General features: G+C 44.9%; 1 protein-coding gene across 2 annotated transcripts in view; it reads right to left on the bottom strand.

The window, feature by feature from the left end:
* ADAMTS7 (ADAM metallopeptidase with thrombospondin type 1 motif 7) overlaps positions 1-22522 on the bottom strand; it is a 145045-nt gene that overhangs the window by 114002 nt on the left and 8521 nt on the right. Inside the window, exons 1-7 of one of the 2 annotated variants that reach the window (XM_048867456.2) lie at positions 13454-13528; positions 8632-8769; positions 8281-8477; positions 6844-6927; positions 5787-5911; positions 4248-4397; positions 1016-1159 (exon numbers count right to left, since the gene is read on the bottom strand). In XM_048867456.2, coding sequence (XP_048723413.2) covers positions 1016-1159; positions 4248-4397; positions 5787-5911; positions 6844-6927; positions 8281-8477; positions 8632-8707 — 776 coding nt within the window. In that variant the 5' untranslated portion in view covers positions 8708-8769; positions 13454-13528. Of the gene's footprint in view, positions 1-1015; positions 1160-4247; positions 4398-5786; positions 5912-6843; positions 6928-8280; positions 8478-8631; positions 8770-13453; positions 13653-22522 lie in introns of those variants that run through there. The other variant, XM_048867455.2, reaches the window with a different exon arrangement.

Here is a 22522-nt window from a genome sequence, read left to right as displayed (position 1 = left end):
CAAGGGCTCATGGACAATAAATGGGGGAAGAATGAGGTTGCACATTTCTACTCACCCCCAGTTCCTGCATTCAGATCTCATTATATAGATTGCTTTACGGTCATGTCAGCAAATTGGCCCCATATAAAAATCTCAATAATTTGTCATAACACTGGGAGTACGTCGGGCACCAACATTTGCTGAAGACAAAGGAAATGATTCAAGTGATGCATGTTCTAGAATATCAGAAACATTGGTTGCCAATTACCAAAGGTCCCAGCCCTCTGTCCCATTCTCTGCCTTGATATGCCAATATCAAGAACATCTGCAGCTCATTGTTGAATGGTCCTTTCTGCATGACCCACACCTGAAAGCCCTTTCAAGCTGCATTTCAGTGAGACGCACTGCTGAAAGAAGTCAAAATCCCATTTACAGGAGAGGCTGAGGAGTTATCTCCAGAAGCTCGAGTGAAAAAGAATGAGCCTTTCCTCCATTAACAAAGGGCCAGCTCCCTTTTTAAGGCACTGAAAATACAGCACAATGAAGATTAAAAGTGCATCCCAAGAATGTTAAACATGAGAGATCAGTAGATGAGATAAGCCACCTCTGAAGGCCCCGTGTCCTTTCCAAGTCTTGATGTAGTGTGGGTCTTGCTGTGGATGGATCAAGGCTACACAGGCCCCAAGTCCATTCACAATTCAGACCTGTTGTTCCTCCAGAAAATTCTTCCTCAGGGGCAAACCCACCTCCACCCCCACTCCCATTCCCACCTCACCGCTACATAAGACTTTTCCTCCTTCCACTCTCAAGTCCTTGAACTTCCTACCAACGACTAGGCAGCCCAGCCACTCCAAGCCCATGCTGAAGGCGGCCAGCCAGTAGCAATCAGATGTGTTCTGCACCTGCTGCTCTGAGTCCAGCTCTCTGTTTCATCCAGGCCCCCTCCGACTACGGCGCCTGACTCCTGACTGGCTGAGGAGCCCTTACACTAGCACAGATATTGAAGGAAAGTAAAGAGAGAGGGTGGGGGACTTACTCGAGGAATCGTGTGACGTACTCCCTGCTGCAGCGGGACCAGGTGAGTGGAGAGGTGTCATACAGGAGCTGTGGAGACATGATGAAAGGTCTTTTCCCAACTGGCTCACAGTCATTGCCGCTTCCATCATGCTGAATCCCAAAACTGTGTAAGAGCACAGTCCCACAAAGGAGAGGTGAGCCGCACGCTTGGATACAACAGCACAGGTGCTTTGCTTTCTAGCACATTCACATCAAGCCTTTCATTACAAAGACCTAGGACAGTTTCTCCCAGTTACTCCGTTCTTAACACACCACTGCTCTGCACAGAGATTTTACCTCGTCGTCAACTTTAATGAAGCCAGGTCCAATGCAATAGAAGTTACATCACTGTCAGTGTGAACCCAGCTGATTCAATGGACTGAACCCTGGGCTGGGAACCAGGAGACCTGTGATCTATTTCTGGCTCTGTCACTGATCCACTGTGTGACAGGGGCAAGCTCCGTCCTCTCTCTGCCTTGTCTATTTAGATTGTGAGCTCTGTGAGGTAGGGACTCCTGGGTGTATAGACAGTGCCCAGAGCAATGGGGCTCCAGTCACAGTGAGGGCCTTAATGCACTGCTGTATACCAATAACTAATCAATGTGTGGAGGGAAGTAGGTAGCTGGGTGATGTGGGGAATCCCCCCCCCCGGTTCCTGCACTTTATGCAGGGCCTGCAGCAGGGCATGGAGACATAGACGGGAAGGGACCTCGAGAGGTCATCTGGTCCAGTCCCCTGCACTCAAGGCAGGACTAAGTATTATCTAGACCATCCCTGACAGGGGTTTGTCCAACCTGCTCTTAAAAACCTCCAGTGGTGGAGATTCCACAACCTCCCTCGGCAATTTTGAGTTTCAGGGCTGGAAGTGGAGATATGGACATGGGGTGGGTTTGCTGCCTGTCGAGAGAGGGCAGGGTGGAGACCAGGACAGCACATACAATAAGCAGAGCTGAGTGGATAATACGCAACAGATGATGTAGCATCCAATGAGCCTCTTTTCTGATCGCACAATACCTGAGAACAGTTGGCAGTTTCCTCAGATTTACTTGTTTGAAATTTGATGCACTTTCATGTGATTATTGTTTTAACCCCACAGAAAGTATTTGATTCTTGCTGTATTAGAGCTACATTTGGTTAGTTATGATTGGTCAGATAAGTCACATGCTATTGTTTCTTGATTGGGCAAGCATGCTATAGCCACAAGTATGAATTTAACATTAGGTTTCCACAACTACTCGTGCATTCAACTTTGCAGTGCACTTTCCATGAATATTGCTGCCAGTAAAACACGCTTGCACAAATGATCCTGAGAAGTGAATGCACAAAGGGCACTGAGTGCAGACTAAGCAAAGTTGGATAAAATTCAGGCAGATACTTGCAGCTCTTTTTTTTGCAGTGGGGCGGTGAATCAACACTGGCAAGACTGCAAGGCTCCCACAGTGTGGAGTCCCAAGTGGTGGCTCACACTTAAAATTGGCCCTGTGAGTTATTGTCTGATGTATGTAAAACCCAAAATGTACAGGGTACAATTTTCCAAAGCACCAAGCCCCACTGTAAGTCACTTAGGTGGTTTTGAAAATTTTGCCCACAAACAAAAATGAAAGGGATACAGCCTCATAATCTCCTCTCCATAGTTACTCTATGTCCTTCCAACCCAGAGGCCTGCTGCTCCTCTCACACTGGTGTAAGTCCAGAGTATTTCCGCTGAAGTCATTGGCCTAAATCCAGGGCAAGTGAGATCAGAATGTGGCTAGAGAACTCAGTGCAAGAATGATTGACTAAGCCCAACTGCCTGAAGAGGATGATGAAAATTAGCTTGTTTCCAATTTGTTCTCGATGAACAAATATTTGTCTCATATAATCACTGCATACACTGGCGTACAGGAACGTGCTGTTCACAGTCTGAACCTTGGGGAGTCACTGCCTAGCTCCTTGTTCCCACAAATGGTTCATTTTGTGCTTTTGCAAATGCACAGCCGCCAAGCTTAATAATGCCTATATTGTTGCTTTCCCACTCATTGAAATGCATGGACTTAGAAATGTATTTATTACACACTGTCAGCAGTAACTACATCTAATCTGGAAAGCTCCCGGGGGCAACAGATATAAAAGACAATGAATCCAGGTGCTGACAGGGACAACAAAGCACGCAGAAAATGGTGTTACTTAATTTAAAGGCTGTGGTTTACTACAGCTGTCTAGGCTGTCTGTAAGTTGCCATTTTGACATATTATTCACTTCTGTATATTTCTGAGGCATTTGCTAAAAATGTAATTGAAATAATGTGGAAGAAATACTGCCTGCAAAGAAGAGGATCTATGTGGTATAGCTGATATCAAACTCAATAGGGGACGTAGAAGGGGAAAATGTAAAGCAAACATTTAATTAATGGATCAATGAATTCAAAGTTTAGTGCAAGTCAGTGAATATATCAATACATGGTACTTTCCTTAAGGTATATATTTTTATGTAAATATTTTGAAGTAGTCTTTCTTATTTCAAACTCAAACAAGGAAAAGATGAGACTATTGAACAAAACTGATTAAATTAAACTTCAGATAATCTATACTTACCCACAGAAATGTGATATACACAATATGAGACGAAATTAACATTTAAAATATATAATGGTTTCCTGAAGCTGTATTAAACTGCTATTTAAAAGACCTTTCCAAAGTTAATTGCATTAAACAGGTTGGGAAAACAAACCAAACATTTGTCACCAATTCTATAAATAAACTAAATTTGAAGAATTCCTAATTAAAAAGTCTTGTTCAAAACATTTCACGAACTCTGGTTTGATCTTGGGCCAGCGCATTTACAGAACACCATTCAGCTTGCCTTGAAGTCAGAGTTCAGTCAGACTGGATTTGACATATGAATGTAACTGCACTGGGGCTCCTGGGAGTGTGCAGAGACAGTTTAAACTCAGAAAATAATAAAGTTCTAAAAATGAAACTCTCTGAGCAAAATCCTCAGGGTAAACTCAGAACTTCCACTGACTTTAGAGGGAGTTTTGCCTGAGTAAGGCAAGGCTGAGCAGGGGGTTGGACTAGATGACCTCCTGAGGTCCCTTCCAACCCTGTTATTCTATGATTACAGATGGATATTTTCCCACTTTGTGTACCACCTGCACTTTTTAAAGTAAGAGCTGAATGGTGTGTCTTTCCAGGAGAGGGGTCATGAAAGAGATTAAACAAATCCCTAAGTACCTGTGTCCGAGTTCATGTGCCACGGTGAAAGCCAGGGGAAGTCCTGTATCCTCATTTATATTACAGCTTCTGTGATGCTGACACATTCCTGACACGTGAGAGAGACCCAGAGTCTCACAAGGCCTGTTCATTGCAGCACAGATGTCTTTCCTTTTACAGGCAGGGGGAAAAACAAAACACACACACAGGACAAACCGGTTGTTTAAATCGTAGCATCTTCCAAAGTGTCAAAATAAAACTGAGCAAAACTATTGTCTGAAAACGCTGGAGTGGGGTCAGCAATTAGATTGAAAGGGGAACGCCGAATGTTGCAAGGTTTGTATTGAGTAGGGGATGGTAAACATCTCCCTAAGTAGAAGGGACTCTGGTCTCACTTCAATACAGTAGGCTCTCTGTGCTGTGTACCTGATGGATACAATTTGCACAATGCAATTATATCTGCAGCCTCTGGCTGATTGGGTGCTGGGGTTCCATCCTGTGACATGACATAGTATCTAGCTAACCCAGCTGTAACATATATAGTGTGTATATAAAAGGTGACAACATATTAACTGTTTAAACAGAAACAAAGAGTGGATGCATCTGAATGTAACAGAATTATGGCCCTCTTTTTCCATTTGCTCTCCCAGGAGCCCATCTTACTAAGGAGACTGGTTAATTTAAAATCAAAAGCAGCTTGGTTCCATTAATTCCACTTTAAAAGTACAGCTGGGGCTGGGAATAATTAAGCAATGGGACACAACAGGCCGGTGCATTTCTTGGGGGATTACCTCAGCCCCAGATAGCTATGGCAAAGTGACTACAGCCACCCAAGAAGAACAGTAACAATAACCCCACAGGCATGTACTGCCCTACAGTGTCTTATTTCTATTGCAAAGTAAATCTCCTGGAGAAAATGAGGGTGTTGTGGGAGATGCCATGCTTCTGAATGTATTGGGAGTTAGTGAAATGACTTGAGATCACCAAAGACCAGACCACAGTGGCTTAAAGCCAGCAGACTGTACCCCTTACCCATAAGGAAAACACACTTGGGCTGGGATCCTCAAAGAAGCCTAAAGAATCCAAGTGCCCAAATCCCACAGGATTTCACTGGGAATCAGACACCCTCCCTGATGCTCTTTTACAAATCCATAAGACAAAATGGCAAGTTTATACAAGTGAACATCCCCCGTGGGGGTCAGGAAACTGGAGATGGGGTCAAACCAAAACCTTGCATTTTAACAGCCCCAGATGCTGGTAAATTTGAATCCATATTCCAGATTTGGATCCGAACTCTGAGGCTAGTGCCAATCTTGGGAATAGGCTAATCTCAAAACAGCAGGTTGCATCTCTAGTTACATGTGTAAGTGTCAAAAAAGGGCCCACATAAGGAAAATGGAATTTAAATAGCCTCCTCTTTCTCTCTCACACATTAGATCCTAGTGTCTCTCTCCAGCCTAGTGTCTCTCTCTATCTCCCAGCTTTTTAGGTATTTCTAACTACTTGGTAAATTGCTGAAACCAGAGAGCTAGCGCAAGCAGAAAGCACAAAGCAGGATACCTGGTGAGCAAGACAGCTACGTCATGATGCAACGGGTGGGCATCTCCTTTCACATTGATGTTTTTCTGCCATTTGCAAAAACTTTTCAAAGTGTTGTCTGCATGGTGGGTGATTTTCAAATCTTCCTACCAACATAAGAAAGTAAAAGTCTGCTGTCACGGTGTTGTCCCTTTTGTCACTTAGAGACACTGGAGGCAGATTCTGATCTCAGTTACACTAAATTCAGATTGGAAGTAACTACACTGACTTAGATGGAATTACTCCAGATTTACACCACATAGCTGAGCTCAGAATCCACCCCTTTTTTACTGTCATTTGACGATGATCAAGTGGAAATGTTAGACAGTCTAGTGAAGGAAGTAAAAAAAACCTGCAGGAAAATATTCCCATTAGGCTGCCGAATCTTTTACAAGGACGCAGCTGGGGGAAACAGATCAAACAGCTGAGCAGCTTCAGGCTTAGCTGAGAATGATAACTGCAGCTGGGAAGCACAAACAACCAGCATTTCACATCAATCATACAGTGCTGCTAGCTGGGATGCTCCTATGGGACTAAGCCAATTCTGGAAACGAGAGAGAAGACTACAACATCTACTAGGAAACACCCTAACTCACGGTCATCTCTCTGCCAGAGTGGAGCCAGCCCGCCCCTAATTTTAATGGAAATGCTGCCAAGAGCAAAACAGCATGTCCAGTCGGCAGTAGGGCTAGTTCCCGTAGGTTGCTGGATGGGGAGGATGATGCCTGTATTTTGTTGGGAATCCTTTATGAACTACTGAATACATGGCTACTTCTCAATATAAGGGCCAGCTTCTACAGCGTCTCTGCCTGTGGAACTCCCGCTGGCTTCCAAGAGAATCCCACCCATGCAGCAGTCACTGCATCGAGTCTCTAGTGTCTGTGTTTATTCTGTGCAAGATCTTTCTGGACATGCACATGAGATGAAAGTGAGAGTTTATGGGCTTTCATGGCCAGTTCTCAACTGACCATACAGAAGCATACTGAGCTGCCAAGATGGAAATGGACCAAAAATATTAGTCATGTAGTTTTCTTTTTACCTCATCATCTTCTAACAGGATAAGACGAACTATTGCAATGTTGATAGGGTTTCCAATGCTGGCATCATGGAATATACCTGCCACCTGCAGAAATATAAACAGCCAATGAAATAATGGGCAGGAGAAAGCAATCACTCTGCTTGCAATACTCATGGCAAACACATGGGCTAGAGAAGCATGGTCCTAAAAGACACTGCTGGATAGTGTAGCCCCAAATCAGAAGTTCCTTAGAATCAGGAATGGGTCCAACTCCAGGCAAGTTCAGACCCAGAGCTGGACCTAAACATTAATGACATGCCCAAATTGCTACTAGAAATCATTAGAGCTGCGAATTTCAACCAAAACCGAGTGTGGGAGCGTGCTCACGCTGTGCAGTGACCGAATATGGTTTCTCAAGGGGAACTGCCCCAACTTGGTGCAACACCATTTGCTCCATCCGGGGTGATGCCCCACCAGCCTCTGCTGGAACCGCTAGCCACATCCAAACCTGTGTTACTTCGGTCCCAAAAGAGGAGCAGGCTAATTGTGCCAAATTATGCTACACTGCCTGGTGGTTTTATGATATGAGCAAATACCAGCAGGTGACTAGACTGAGATCACTAAGTTCATTCCACTTGTGACCTCAGACAAAACTGAATGTGGGTCTCTGGAGGTGAAGGGCTAGCTCATTAACCCAAGATGCCACCTACCTTCCAATTAAATGAGTCTCTGAGCGCTGAAAGATTAAGCATCAATGTTCGCTGTTGAAGCATATGAATGCAATTACTGTAATTAACTTTTCAAGCCTGCATTTGACTTTTTTTACAGCCCTTACGGCACATAACATACACTCTCCTAGTTCTGTGCCAGGGTTTTTCATCACCTATTACTGGCTGCTTTACTTGCCTCTTTCCCTTTAACAGTTCACAAGGACACATTCGTAGGAAAGCCATTCACATATCCAATGCTAGCCAAGCTAGTATTCCACTCGGTCCTGGGTCAGCTGGCCCCAGCTCAGAGCATTGTTTGGTGGGCTGCAGGAAGCTGTTTCTAGATGAGGTTGCTAAACACAACTGCATCTTCTCTGCAGCTCTTGTGTGACATGTGACACTAACACCGGAAACATCAGGAGTCGTGGGCATGAAGGACTGGATCCAAAGTCAATGGGAATCTTTGCATTGACTCTCATTGCTTAGGATCAGGCCCAAAATGAGGGCAGGCTATGACTTTCCATGTATTTATCAAGCAGAGAACTGTCAGTTGCCTTACATGTGTGCATGGGGGAGTAAGGGAGCGTTAGCCACAGCCTTCCTCCCCTGCACAAGCAAGTGGCATGACTGGAAAGGGCTGAACCCTGGAAATGCAAATGACCTGTATATATGCCACTGACCTGTATGGGTTATATTTAGGCCTCCAAGGACACCAGTGGATTTCACGGTCATGGAACCCAGCACTCACCATGTTCATTACGGTCAGCACGTACTTTTCTATATTTTCACTTCCGTGATACTCCACCATCTTGGTGTCCGCTACCACCAAGGTCTCCACCCACTTCTCCTTGCTGATGGAGCGCTGCTTTATTCTTCGCTTCCTCTGCTGTTTCTGTTCCCATCTCTCTCTCCGTTTCTCAGACGTCTCCAGGCTTTGCGGAGATTCTGAAGAATGGAGAAGGGAATGGGCTTTCGATAACAGCTGAAAGCTTGGTGGAATATAAGAGGATTTTTTTTAAAAAAGGAATTAATTCCATTCAAGCCACTAGAGCTCTCAAGACACAGACCATTGACTGATAGACCATTAACTCACTCTTACCTACTCTGTCGAGCCACATGTTCAAAAGACCACTTAGAAGAAAGGCCTCTGAACTCTTTCCGTTGCTTGGTGGCATTAGCGTATTGGAGAGAAATCCAAATGTGGGTTTGGCTCAAGTTCTTTTACTGGAACTCTGCCCTGGAATATTGCACGCGGGTCATGGAGAAACTCAAACAGCAACGGGAAACCTACATTGCACAGTTATTAATATTTTTATTTATATACCAATTTATTATGCAACCCTCAAGGAGTGTCTGGGCACATACATGATAGATAAATAATATTAGTGGCTGAACAATCTGGGCCGTTTTCACCCATGCAGCACAGGAGGTTCTGCCAGGGGACCACAGCTCCCTAATACAATGAATTCACTGCCCCATAAACTGGACTGATGGCTCACACCAAATCCTAAAGGTCTCCAAGGGTCCTGACCAAGCTAGAAAAGCCACCAAAGACCTAACCTCAGGCTTTGCAGGGCTGCACAGGAGATGGAATTCCCCTAAGAATCCCCTGGGCCTGCCACCAGGCGTTCCACCCTGGGGAGAGACAGCAAGAGCGTTCATGCAAAAAAACAGGGGAAAAGATGGCATGATGCTGAAGGGAAGCTTGAATGGGCCTAATTACATAGAGCAACTGGGCAGTCTCATGTGGAGAGTTCTTCTGTGATGCTGCCCCGTGTCAGGGTCAATCACAGGCTAAATAAGAGCTTTACTAACCACATCATAAAGAGCTGGAATTGCTTTTATGTTCAGGCTGGAATGGGTCAGGATTACTTCATTAACAATAAACTTGTACATATTTACGGTCTGCATTGTGCTTTAAATAATGAGAGAAAGTTTGCCCTCTAGTCCTAAAGAATCCCAAATATCCAGATAATTTGAGAAGTCTCCAGTGCTAAGATATCATCGTGGAAGTTTAATGAAAATAACTTACTTAGAACTCATTTTTGTTGCAGTCTTTGCTGTAAAGCTTTGACTTATGTGGGTCTTATGATGTGGTGCAACTGGGAAAACATGGAGTTCTGGACACCAAAGGAAGTGTGTATATAATTATAACTGCAAACACCATCTTAAATACTCACCCTGCTGTACGTGTATGTTCACTGAATGCCGCAGGACGCATTGGAAGAAAACAGCATATGTGGTGAATGTACCATTTCTTGCTGGGTATTGTTTTATAAATGAAATCAGCCCCTTTAATAATCCAAAGTGGTAGGACCAGAATAATGGAAATCCTACAGATTTTCTACATGTTCTTTTCCATAGTGTGATTGGGACTAAATTACTAGTCTATACTCTAGTGGAAATTTACATGCATCATCATCTGGCCAAACGAGGCCCCAGGGGAGTCACTCATTCATTATCATAAATTAATAGATTTTTAAGGCCAAAAGGGATCATTTGCTTGTAATGGCAGACTAAAGATGCTCAATTTATTTATCTTAACAAAGAGAAGGCTAAGAGATGACTTGACCACAGTATACAAATACCTACATAGGGAAAGACTTCTGACATAGACACCTCTTCAGTCTATCAGACAAGGGTAAACCAGGTTCAATGGCAGGGCGCTGAAGCTAGGCCAATTCAGTCCTAGGTGCAACCTTTTAAGAGTGAGGGTAACTAACCACTGGAACACCTTTCCCTCAGTATGGGGTGAATTGTCCATCATCTGAAGACTTTAAATCAAGACTTGAATGAGTTTCTGAAAGGTTGTTTGTGGTGGTGTTGTAGCTGTGTCAGCCCCAGGATACGAGACAGACAAGGTGGGGGAGGTAATATCATTGGGCCAACTTCTGCTGGGGCAAGATACAAGCGTCCAGACTGCCCAGAATTCTAACAGATGTGCTCTACATCAACCAGAGGGAAAGGATTCCTGGAAGCAGAAGTCACAGGGTGAGGTCTTCTGGCCTATGTTATGCAGGTAAAACTAGAGTAGTGGTCCCCAAACTTTTTACTTCATGCCCCCGCCTCCCCAGAGCCGGGGCCAGGAGTAGGGCCACGGTTCTCGGATGTGGAGGACGCAGACAGAGGGAAAGGGGCTGAGGCTGGGGCCAGAGCTGGGGGCAGGAGCAGAGCCTTGTCCAGGGGCCTTGTCCAGCAGTTGGGGTCCCAAGCATGGGGCTGGCAGCCACGGCCAGGAGCAGAGCCTTGACAGAGGGGGCCAGCGGCTGGGGCCAGCAGTGGAGCCGGGTGGCACTCGCTCCCCGTCCCTCCCCCGTGGGGGCTGGCCCAGGCCCTAGCCATGCCCCCCCCCCAAACATTCCTCCATGCCCCCCTGAGGAGGGGCAGGCCCCACAGATTGGGGACCTCTGGACTAGATGATCATAGTAGACTCTTTTGACCTTTAAACCTATGAATTATCTAGTCTCATCCTCCACATGGTACAGGCTATAGAATTTCACCCAGTGAATCCTGCTTCAAGCCCACAGTATGTTCAAAGTATGTTCATAGTGTCTTAGAGTTACACATCACACAGATTTACTGCTCCTCCGCTATCTAGTGTACCTTGCACAGGGAACAAAATGCAGCTCCTGTCCAGTGGCGCTCTGTACCATCCACCCTACTTCACCTGGGAAGGAATTCTACTATGCTCCACAGCCGCAGAGAAGCCACGGTGAGGATGGGAAGCATATTAGGTAATATTCTTAACCAACCCTTTTCTGTCTCCTTCGTTGTTGGAAGGACGCGTGATTGTGCTGATGATACTTTCTGTGGCAGCAAGTACTGAGAAAATTTGGGCTCTTGGACCAGCTGTGGAGGGTCTCACCTGTTCTGCAGTGGATTCAATCTACAAATTTTCCAAAGGAGCTCATAACCAAGAAACTGTGCATTTAAACCTTTCTGCCTTGGCACACAAGGTAAATAATGTACCGTTTGCTTCCTGCCCTGGCAATTGAGAAGTCTGTCTAAAATACTTACACAGCTCCCCATTATCACAGCAACTGAGCATTTCACAATCTTTAATGTATTTATCCTCAGAACACCCCAGTTAGGTAGGAAAATACTATTTCATAGATGGGAAGCTGAGATACAGAGAAATAAATGACTTCCCCAAGGCCATTCAAGATATCTGTGGCAGAGCAGGGAATTGAATATGGGTCTCTCAGTCCCCAGGCCACTGCTCTTATCACTGGGCTATCCTTTGCCTCTGAAGAGAGTGGTAACATCTTTGTGAAAAGCCTCAGAATTTCATAAGGGACGAGACACAGGTATCCTTCTCTGAGGCTGGCACAGGTTCACTCCCAAGCCTGCAAAATCGAATCTGCTCTAGCTCCTGTCCAATAGTACAGTCAATGTTTGAGGTACAAAATGTAATTTGGAAACTCTTGGGTGATGCTGAAGTGATCATGGTGTGTTAGTACTTATGTGGGGAGAATGCCTGACAGTAGAGGGCTGTTTAATCAAGCAGACAAAGGCATAATAAGCTCCAGTGGCTGGAGGTGAAGCTAGATAAATTCAGGCTACAGTTAAGGAGCAAAATTTTAACAGTGAGGATAATGGACTGTTGGGACAGTTTACCAAGAGATGTGGTGGATTCACCATCACTTAAAGTCTTTAAATCTAGATTGGATGTCTTTCTAAAAGATATTTTCTAGCTCTTCCACAAGTTGTGGGCTTGATATTGGAATAGCTGAGTGGAATTGGGTGGCCTGTGCTATTCAGGAAGTCAGACTAGGTGACCATAATGGTCCCTGATGGCCTTAAAAGCTGAAATTTATGGAGGGGGCCACTGGTCTTTCCAGGCATGCTCTTTTCTTGGAAAGGAAGCCTGCTGATTTCAGTCTTCACATCTCTCCTCTTTTGGATCAGTTATTCTAGATCAAATAATCCCCACCTAAATTCCAGAAGAATGTAGGAAGCCCACTGCTCTGGAAGAATTTGACTTCAGTGGAGCCACTATTTCACTCTGAAAGTCCAACCAGCTGCTAAGTCACAAAAAACTCATATTTGCAAGAAAACAAACAGTCACGACGAAGTAGAAAGTTGACGTCAGAGTGGAAGGAAAACATGGCAATCAGTGGCTTGTGGTTTAGGGCTGCAGTGACTGAGCACATGCACGTGAGAAGACGTAGCAAATGCAGAACTCTTGCCACGTGACGATAAAAATGCTGCCCTCCAGCGTAACCCTTGTTACTTGTGGGACTCAAGTTATGAACGCCACAAAATGATTGCCTGGTGCCGTACAAGCAAATTCCTTAGCAGCTGTCACTCACTCATGACCGGCAATTTGAAAAGCGGCCAGCCCTTCCATAATACAAACGTCTGCGGAAATAATGTTTGTCTACAATTCTGGAAACTTGGCACTCTCTTTGAGAATAGCTGTCAAGCTATTGATACATCTATTTATCCTAGAGTTTCATTGTGCTACTCTCATTGTAGTACCTGAGCATCTCCCACTTCAAAACTTGTCTGGGATTAGTAGACTTCGTGAAGGCTCTGGCTCTGTCCCTTTTGGGGCATAAATGCACTTGCAGTTGGGGTATGTCTTTGCTGGAAATATTCTGGATGACCTAAGAGATTTCTTTTTAGCCAGCCTATTGCTAGTTGGTACGCTTGACCTGCAGTACAATACATTCCAGGAATAAAACCCCAAACTTCAGTATGATTTAGCATCAAATTAATGTTCAATTTCTATCCCTCTTGCAGGCAGAGTTGTGTGTGAGGATGCTGAATGCTTTAGCACAGGAGGTAGATGCTGAGCTTTGATATCAAAGGCAGGATGGGGCCCCAAGTGTTTATCTTTCATTGTCCTATTATTAAAATCTGTTATCCTCTAGCTGCTTTTGACTCACTATGAAACTGCAATAAAGGAGATAAAATACCTTGGACTCCACATGTTCCCAAGGTATCGGGCTGTTTCCTGTCTCGCTTTCTGCTGGATTCCACTATCGACTCTTCTTCCTCATATTTTGGAGCATGACGTTTATAGATCCTATGGGGACGGGCTGTCCCGTCCTCGTGCTTATTTGTAGCCTGAGGTTCAATGAAATAGTCTTCATTTGCAAGCCGAAATACACCTCTCTGGGAGGGGGAGAGAAAGTCAGTGTCATTTGTATGATGCATTGGCTCACGGTGAAGACAATTACAGTGTGATGGGTTTGCAGAATTTGTCATGCAGAAATAGATGCTTTGTAAAGATGTTGCTTTTGCCTCTTTATCCATGCTGAGAACTATAAGCTCCCAGACACAGAACAACAAACCAGCATGGACTGAACACACTAGTCAAAGGTTAGGGTTAGGGTTAGGGTTCAGAAAGCAAAACTCATGCATGCACTGCAAAGTTTAACTGCCTCCAGTTAGAAACAAAGGGCAAGGCTGTTTGATGCTGAGGTGCTCAATAACAGTAAGGATTTAGACAGAGACAGACAGAGGCTTCTGAAGACAAGCAGACACAGAAAACACCAAGAGAGAACAGTAAGGTTATGTGTGCGAGTAAGTTGCAAGCTTCTTTTTCTCTCCTGTGTTAAAATCACTCTTTGCCTCTGCCCTTATTTAAAAAGTTCTGTTACTCTTCTGTAACAGACCAATGTACTACATCTTATCACAGTGCTATTCCAGCATTTTGAGTAGTTTTTTGTAGAACGTTGCAGTATTTTTATTAGGGTGTCCCTCTAAATTCAAGGTAGTTGCTGCTGCCCATTTACACGGTATAAGCACCCATGGTTTTTAACCACCCTTAACCAAAGTGCCAGCTTCTGGTTTCTTATGCTCACGCATCAGAACATCTTTAGGGAAGCAGAGGAACACGAAGCTGTAGGGGTCCAAGTTCACTGCAGGAACTCAAAGCTGGGAAACTCAGAGTTACTCACTGAGCCAAACAATTGCACGGACAGCACAACGAGGAGGTGCTATTGGCATCTTTCCTTTGGCAGGAAATGAAATCCTAATGCTTTCATTTGTTTAATAAACTCTCCCACTGCTGATCGCTATGGGGCTCTGTGTTTGAGTCTCAAATCTGTGATATTGAATGATATCAAAAGTAACTACAATTAGGCAATGCTCCCATTCTCCTGACTTCAGCCTCTCTGAATTTGCTCTGTGTATCTGTTTCATTCCTAGGAACGGGGAGTTTTGGAGAAGGAGTTTGTAGGTTTCTTAGTCGTGGATGATCACTGAGCTGCGGGAGGGTAGTGCTGCTAGAAATGTGATTTGAATGTATCTGCATGTTGTAACAGCACTCTGTGGGTTCTGAGCTGCATTGATTGCTGTGGAGTAGCCTTGCTCTCTGTCTGGCTTGTCTGAAGTGGATTGTTGTGTAGGATGCTTACATAATAACCCATTCGTTTTCAGCTTTGTTTATTATGCTTTTGATCTGACATTTTCATTACTTTTGCATGCCACAAGCAGGAAAAAAACGAGGGAAGATTAAAATGTGGCACAATAAAGCCTTGTTGTTAGACTCTCCATTTATTCCAGGAGACGTTTTGTAAGTATGATCATCAGTTCACCAGGCTTCACATGCTACAAGAGGCCTGACTACGAGCAATTAGCTTCTCCTTCCCCCAGAGGGCTAGTTCCACACTGTGGAAATCTTCCAGCCACATGGCATACAGAGACACAACTCAATTCACTTTTGCTCCGGTGGCTTTCAGAGCTATTTCTATGCTGTTTGTTTGCTGTTGTTACAAAGATACTGAAAAAGGGAATTTCTGGACACTTATGGCTCCTTATTACAGGGTGGCTGCCTCTTAAGGGCTGGAGGCCTGGGGCCAACCCTGAAGAGGTACATAGAATCATAGAATATCAGGGTTGGAAGGGACCCCAGAAGGTCATCTAGTCCAACCCCCTGCTCGAAGCAGGACCAATTCCCAGTTAAATCATCCCAGCCAGGGCTTTGTCAAGCCTGACCTTAAAAACCTCTAAGGAAGGAGATTCTACCACCTCCCTAGGTAACGCATTCCAGTGTTTCACTACCCTCTTAGTGAAAAAGTTTTTCCTAATATCCAATCTAAACCTCCCCCACTGCAACTTGAGACCATTACTCCTCGTTCTGTCATCTGCTACCATTGAGAACAGTCTAGATCCATCCTCTTTGGAACCCCCTTTCAGGTAGTTGAAAGCAGCTATCAAATCCCCCCTCATTCTTCTCTTCTGCAGGCTAAACAATCCCAGCTCCCTCAGCCTCTCCTCATAACTCATGTGTTCTAGACCCCTAATCATTTTTGTTGCCCTTCGCTGGACTCTCTCCAATTTATCCAAATCCTTCTTGTAGTGTGGGGCCCAAAACTGGACACAGTACTCCAGATGAGGCCTCACCAATGTCGAATAGAGGGGAACGATCACGTCCCTCGATCTGCTCGCTATGCCCCTACTTATACATCCCAAAATGCCATTGGCCTTCTTGGCAACAAGGGCACACTGCTGACTCATATCCAGCTTCTCGTCCACTGTCACCCCTAGGTCCTTTTCCGCAGAACTGCTGCCTAGCCATTCGGTCCCTAGTCTGTAGCTGTGCATTGGATTCTTCCATCCTAAGTGCAGGACCCTGCACTTATCCTTATTGAACCTCATCAGATTTCTTTTGGCCCAATCCTCCAATTTGTCTAGGTCCTTCTGTATCCTATCCCTCCCCTCCAGCGTATCTACCACTCCTCCCAGTTTAGTATCATCCGCAAATTTGCTGAGAGTGCAATCCACACCATCCTCCAGATCATTTATGAAGATATTGAACAAAACCGGCCCCAGGACCGACCCTTGGGGCACTCCACTTGATACCGGCTGCCAACTAGACATGGAGCCATTGATCACTACCCGTTGAGCCCGACAATCTAGCCAGCTTTCTACCCACCTTATAGTGCATTCATCCAGCCCATACTTCCTTAACTTGCTGACAAGAATACTGTGGGAGATCGTGTCAAAAGCTTTGCTAAAATCAAGAAACAATACATCCACTGCTTTCTGGGTATGGATCAGGTGATTTTCCCTATAAAGCGCAGAAGGTGAGCGCAGTGAAGGGATAGTTGCTACTGCGGTGGGAGAGCAGGGACTGCTAGGAGTGGGCTGGCTCCAGCAGAAAGTCCGGGGACTTGGCACCGCGACTCCAGCCAGGTAGGGCGTGGGAGTGGCCTGCCAAAGCGGGAAGCCAAGCCCTAGGCAGGAAGGCCTGGAAGGAGGGTGATTAGAGACTGCTAGGAGTGCACAGAGGAGATTCCTGGGATGGGGGACTGAGACTACAGGCAGGAAATGACTGGTAGTGACCTGATGAGGGTTAAATGGATGGACTTTGGTTTGGACTTAGTTTCATCCTTGAGTTTATTTTATTCTGATCCAGACTCCAAGAAGAGGTGTTGTGACTGGACAAAAAGGGTGTGTGGAGTTTCCTTAAGGAGCCCCTTGAGGGGGAAACTGAGGAAGGCTACCTGACGCATGACCCCAGGCCATGCAAAGGCGCTCTGGTGTAGGCCACTTCTTCATGCTCCTTTTTTTCTCCTGCTACTTCATCCCACAGTGAACCCAACATGCGCCAACCTCACACGCCCAGGCTGGGTCTGGCAGGGTCCCACAGGAGCCGCACACCACCGAAGAGCAGGATTTACCCCCCCAAATTAGGCCCTGATCCTGCAACCGGATTCACAAAGACAGGCCCTTATGCACATGCAAGGCCTCAGTGTCTTGAATGGGCTTTGTACAAGGGTCTAGCTGTACAGATCCAATTGCACGGTTGTGGCCTTAATTAGTGGTGGTAACCCAGTGGTCTCCATGGAAAAGATAATGGGTCTGTGATTTTCCAGATGCTGAGCATCTACAGCCCCCATGGATTTCAGCTGGAGCTTTGAAAACCAGGCTCATGGAGCTGAAATTCATTTCTTATGGTGTCTCTTCTCTTCTCTCTGTTGCTAACACCAGCCCCACCAAACCACCTAGTTCCTTGTCCTGTGTATTGCTATCCTCCACGATGCCTCCTGCAAACAGAACAACCTCTGTGTGTGTCTGATGCCTTCTGCCCTTGGGGCCCACAAACACTAATAAAAAAATCAATTATCCAAACTTTGGAGACGTTTGTATTTGGACCAGAGCTTCCCAGCTGGGCCCATCTCTATCAGGCAAATGTAGGGGTTAATATTGTGTTCTAGCCTATGGAGGAGATGGGGGTTCCACTGCAAATCCCGAGGCTGGGACACCAAGGACAGCGTGGGTCTCCAGCTCTTGTCCACAAATATTCTTTAACAATAGTTCATGTGATCTTCCAGTTGATGCTTGGCTGATTCTTTCTTGTCTGTGTGCTGGGGTGTCCATCCCACACTTGCCCTAAAGGGGTTAATGGAGGCAAGGTGGGCCAATTAACCTATTAGGCAGGAAGCTGGGAGAATTACATCTGAGAGGAAGACCCTAATTAGGGGAAGCTCACCTGTGCAAGAACAGGTGGGGCTCCTATAAAGCCAGAGAGGGGCTGCAGAGCGTAGGTTGCAGTCACTCCCTGGGAGGAGGGAGTTGTGAGGCTGGCAAACCCAGGGGGGTGGGGAGAGCTAGAAGGTATGGAAGAAGCTTAGGGAAGGGTAGTAAGGTCCAGGAGGGAACGGTCCTTGGCTGCTGAAGAAAAGGCCCCTGAGATGGAACCCAGAGTAGGGGTTGGGCTCGGGTTCCCCTCCAGCCACTGAGGAAGTGGCACTGGCTGGGCAGTGAATGGGAAGACTGCCTGAGCCCATTTGGCAGGAGAGACTTTGGTACCATGGAAAGGAGAAACAGAGAGTGACCTGGTCAGAGCGCCCAGTCATGAAAAGGAGGCTGCAGGGCCCAGAGCAAGAGTGGCCACAGAGAGAGAGGCAGCAGGGCAGGCAGCAAGCAGCAGAAGGGGACCTTGGGCCTGGACAGATTCCCCAGAGCTGCCAGCAGGAGGCACCACCTGCAGTGAGTGGACCCCGTGGCAGTCTGCAGCTCCGTTAAGGAATGAAGGCCCAGGGGGTTAGCTTTTAGCACGGCCAGTCTGACCTCACTTTTCTCATTTAAGAATGAAGCCATTAATTTTTCAGGTTACATTGTTTCCAAGATGTATCTTATGGCTGAACGATGCCTTCACGCTGTACCTGCGATGTGTGGAGGGGACACACCCGTGCAGTAAAGCGCAGCTCGCCGTCGGGTGTGTATGGGAGGGTTACGGCAGCCCCTGGAATCCGCTCTGAGGATTTCAGCTCTGTAACTGGGATGGTTCTCTCTGCTGACAGCACAAAGGGCTGTTCCTGTAATTCCATGAGCGTAGGGCTGACACTCCTGTAACGCGGTGTTCAGAGAAGGACAGGACTGCCCCAGGTGCATTCTTGGCAGTGTGGCGTACCAAGGAGACTTTCAGAAACACGGGCTATTAATGCTGTCTCTGGGAAGATCATTACAACACAGGGGTGCGGAGATGGGAGCTCCAGGGACATTGTCCCTTACGCAGATCTATTCCTTAGGGAGCTTTCAATTAGTTTCTTAATACGTTTTATTCTGTCCCCCCCCCCATAATGGAAGGTGGATGTGTATCATGGCCTCTGCCTAATAACCGCCCAGAATATCCTTCAAAAGGGACATTTTCATCACAAGGAGATTTTTCTCCTGGGAAAATATTTTAAATTAAATTTTATCAAGGGATGAGATTTGCTCCAGGTGGGATTGTATGTTTCATGTCAATATTTACAATTTTATTAATGCTTTTGCATATTGCATGTGATAATTCCTTATTTTATCTCAGTAATTCCTGTACAGTACGTAGGACAGATTCTGTTCTTACTTACACTGGTACAGATCAGAAGTAACTTCACTGAAGTTGATGAAATTACACTGGCAGAAAACCAGTTTAAGAGAGAGCAGAATAAGGCCCTTAATGGGCAAAGGAATAAAGATTGCTTTATTTTAATTTTCTGGACAGCAAGGATCTAAGTGTGATGGTCTTTTTTAAAAATAATCTGTTAGAGAGGAAACGTGGTCATAAAAACACAAAGCTAGAAAGGCAGGGGAACGATACTACTAAACATGTAATTACTATAACTTACACAGAATAACGAATGCTAGACCAGATGTTGATCAAAAAGATAAGAGGTATTTGGCCTTGAGGAATGCTAATTACACTTGATCTTGTCACAGGCAGAAATTTCAAGTCACTTGTACATTACAAGTTGGATGAAAACAACATTAAGTTTAGAATGTAAAGTATTACCATCACACATAAAAGCAAGCCACTGTGTCCTACCCCTGTAGCTTCCAGCTTCTGCAGAACTGTATTGTCTTCCTTGTTTACATACAGTAATTCTTAGCACAATTCCAAATGATATGCGATTAACCCTTTATAATGAAGGCACAGCTCATGCTGCATTACTTTCAACAATTGTTATATATGACATTATTTTGTTTGTATAGCATTGGGTGTTTTAATGTCTGTCTGCTGAAAAATTCAGGTTTAGCTTTAAGAAAAAATATATAAAGCGAAGTTGAAAAGCTCACTGATTTGGGAGCATTAAACTGTTTATTCTCTTGTGATTCTAAATAAGTTGACCATATGATAAATAGCTGCTCACCAGCTCTGCTAAACTACATATTGCGAAGTTCTTCTAGTCTAACCATTTTTCCTGTCAATCATTACTTTAGTAAATCCACTTTTAAATAAGAATCCTTAGCATTTACATTGTACTTTTCTTCTTCACTGTGCTTTACAAACTAGCTACTTAGTCCTCTCAACACCCCTGTGAAAGGGACTGAGCTGGCCAAGTTATTCCTAGCAAATAATGCATTTGTTATTAGTCCCTTCTCCTGTTTGTGGATTATCTGCAAACAGACATCAATTTTCACTAATCTGTTTCTTCTTTGAATATTATTTGATGAATGGCTCATGTGAACTTACTTCAGCCTATGAACTATTTACAGTTATTGCTTTGAGTATTTGTTTATGCCTAACTCCTGCAATGGGGCTGGTCATCTAAGTCACATGGTATTGCTTCTGTTTCCTGACTGGATAAGTCCCTCACCTATAAATAGCTTTCAAGATGGCCTTGTGAATACTTTCAGTGTGCCTATATATTTGCCCAGGGTATCTATGGGCAAATACATTCACATGAGCATTCATGACACTTCCCCTTTCCCTGAACAATCTGGCAATCAATATTTCACTCAGAAAGACATTCGCAAACATGCGACTCAAAGGGCTATGGGCTCCTCCTAAAGGAATTCACCTCTTTTATCTGAATGAATGCTTGGGAATATATTTTTTTTTGGCATTTGTTCAGCTCAAGAAGTAAGTAGTTTTTACTCTCCCATCCCAACTTCAGAGATTTGAAAAGCAACCGAGGCCCGAGAGGCAGTCAGCGTAAGAGGCAGCCTTAGAACTCCTTGGTTCCCATTGGGGTGCCCAGGCCACTACACTGCATCTCCGCCCTTTACTCAGCAGTTGTATGTCAAAATCCAGAAACTCTTCTCATGAGTTGTAGAACTTAGGGAGAAAGTTCAAACTAAAGGGCCTGATCCTGCAATGTAATGAGATGCTGAGCGCAGATAGCTCCTGTTCCCTTCAGTAGAAGCTAAGGGTCCTCTGTACCTCCCAGGATGTGCTCAGCACCTTACAGTATTCTCTCCATGATGTACATCCTGCACACGGTGATCACACCTTTCCTGATCTCTGCAGTGATTAGCTGACACCTTAAGCATCTCCCAAATTTTATTCTTAAATTCCAAATAACATTCAGCATCAGGTAATAGTTACAAATATTTGATCTTCGCTGTTACTACCTTCACCTTCTCCAATAAATCAACCGATGCTATGTGCAGAGTTCAATCTGATGCCCACTGCTTAGTAATCTGCAACAGGGCTTTCGGGGCCCGATGCAATGAAGCTACACTAACTTGCACAAGCTGAGCATCTGACCAACAACATCAATGATTTTGTCACAGAATGTCAGTGGCAAATGCCTAAATTTCAAGTTAAAAAACCCAAACCAAATCTGTAACCTGTCCAGGTTATTGATTCTAAAAAAGCATCGCGTGCCAGAAGACGAATGCAATGCACGGATGCATATTGCTGTTGTTTAAATACATTAATCTTAAGCCATGCTGCAGGGCAACTGACACAATTACTAGATGAATCTCTCACACACACATCCTGCTGGGCAACCACATCTAGGGCCCTCCTTATCTCCAGAACCTCAGGCCTCTATCACTTGAGCTAAAAAGGATTTCCCCAGTCGTCGGTCCCTTTATTCGGTCTGTGGGCCAGGCACTAGAAGACAAATACATCATACATTCCACTGCCTGCTGTAAGACAATCAGAATATTTGTTGCCCCACGACATCTGCATGGAAACGGCGATGTCTGGATTTAATTATATTGATCAAGATAGAAGAGAATATTTTCAAAAGTGCTTTAGCGATGTAAGACTCAATCCTATTTTCAAAAACGACCTGGGCACTCAATGAGACTTTCACGTCAACTCCTAAATTCCTTGGTCATTTTTGAAAATAGGATTTAGAGTCCTAAGTCACTTAGGCATTTTTGAAAATGTTACCCTTTGACTTGTTTAATCCTCAGCAGGGCAGGGAGGTGTGACTCTAGTCTAATAACTAATGGAAACAGACTGGATTTATCGTACCTTTCATCTTTCCTTCACTGGAAAGGTCATTTCGTTTCAGACCCAAATTTAGCTGCTTCCTACACAAACCCGGTATTTTCACTGATTTAAATTAGTTATAGCAGAGTGTGACTTTGGCACTGATGTCCAGAAAACATGATGAGTTTCATCAACCATGAATCGTTTCACCATAAATATCTTTAAGATTTCTGCACGGACTGTTTTTAATGGAGTCCTCTGTGATCCCACATTTGGACTATAGCAGATGAAGGAGGCATGAGATAGGACAGTCTTCAGCGGTTGACACCTGAAATCTACTTTCTACAGGAGTATGGAAAGAAGACAAGAGAGCATAGTCCCA

The sequence above is a fragment of the Caretta caretta genome, chromosome 10, assembly GCF_965140235.1.
Source record: "Caretta caretta isolate rCarCar2 chromosome 10, rCarCar1.hap1, whole genome shotgun sequence".
NCBI lineage: Eukaryota > Metazoa > Chordata > Testudines > Cheloniidae > Caretta > Caretta caretta.
Note: the sequence above shows the minus strand (reverse complement) of the source record. Positions and strands in the feature narration are given on the sequence as shown.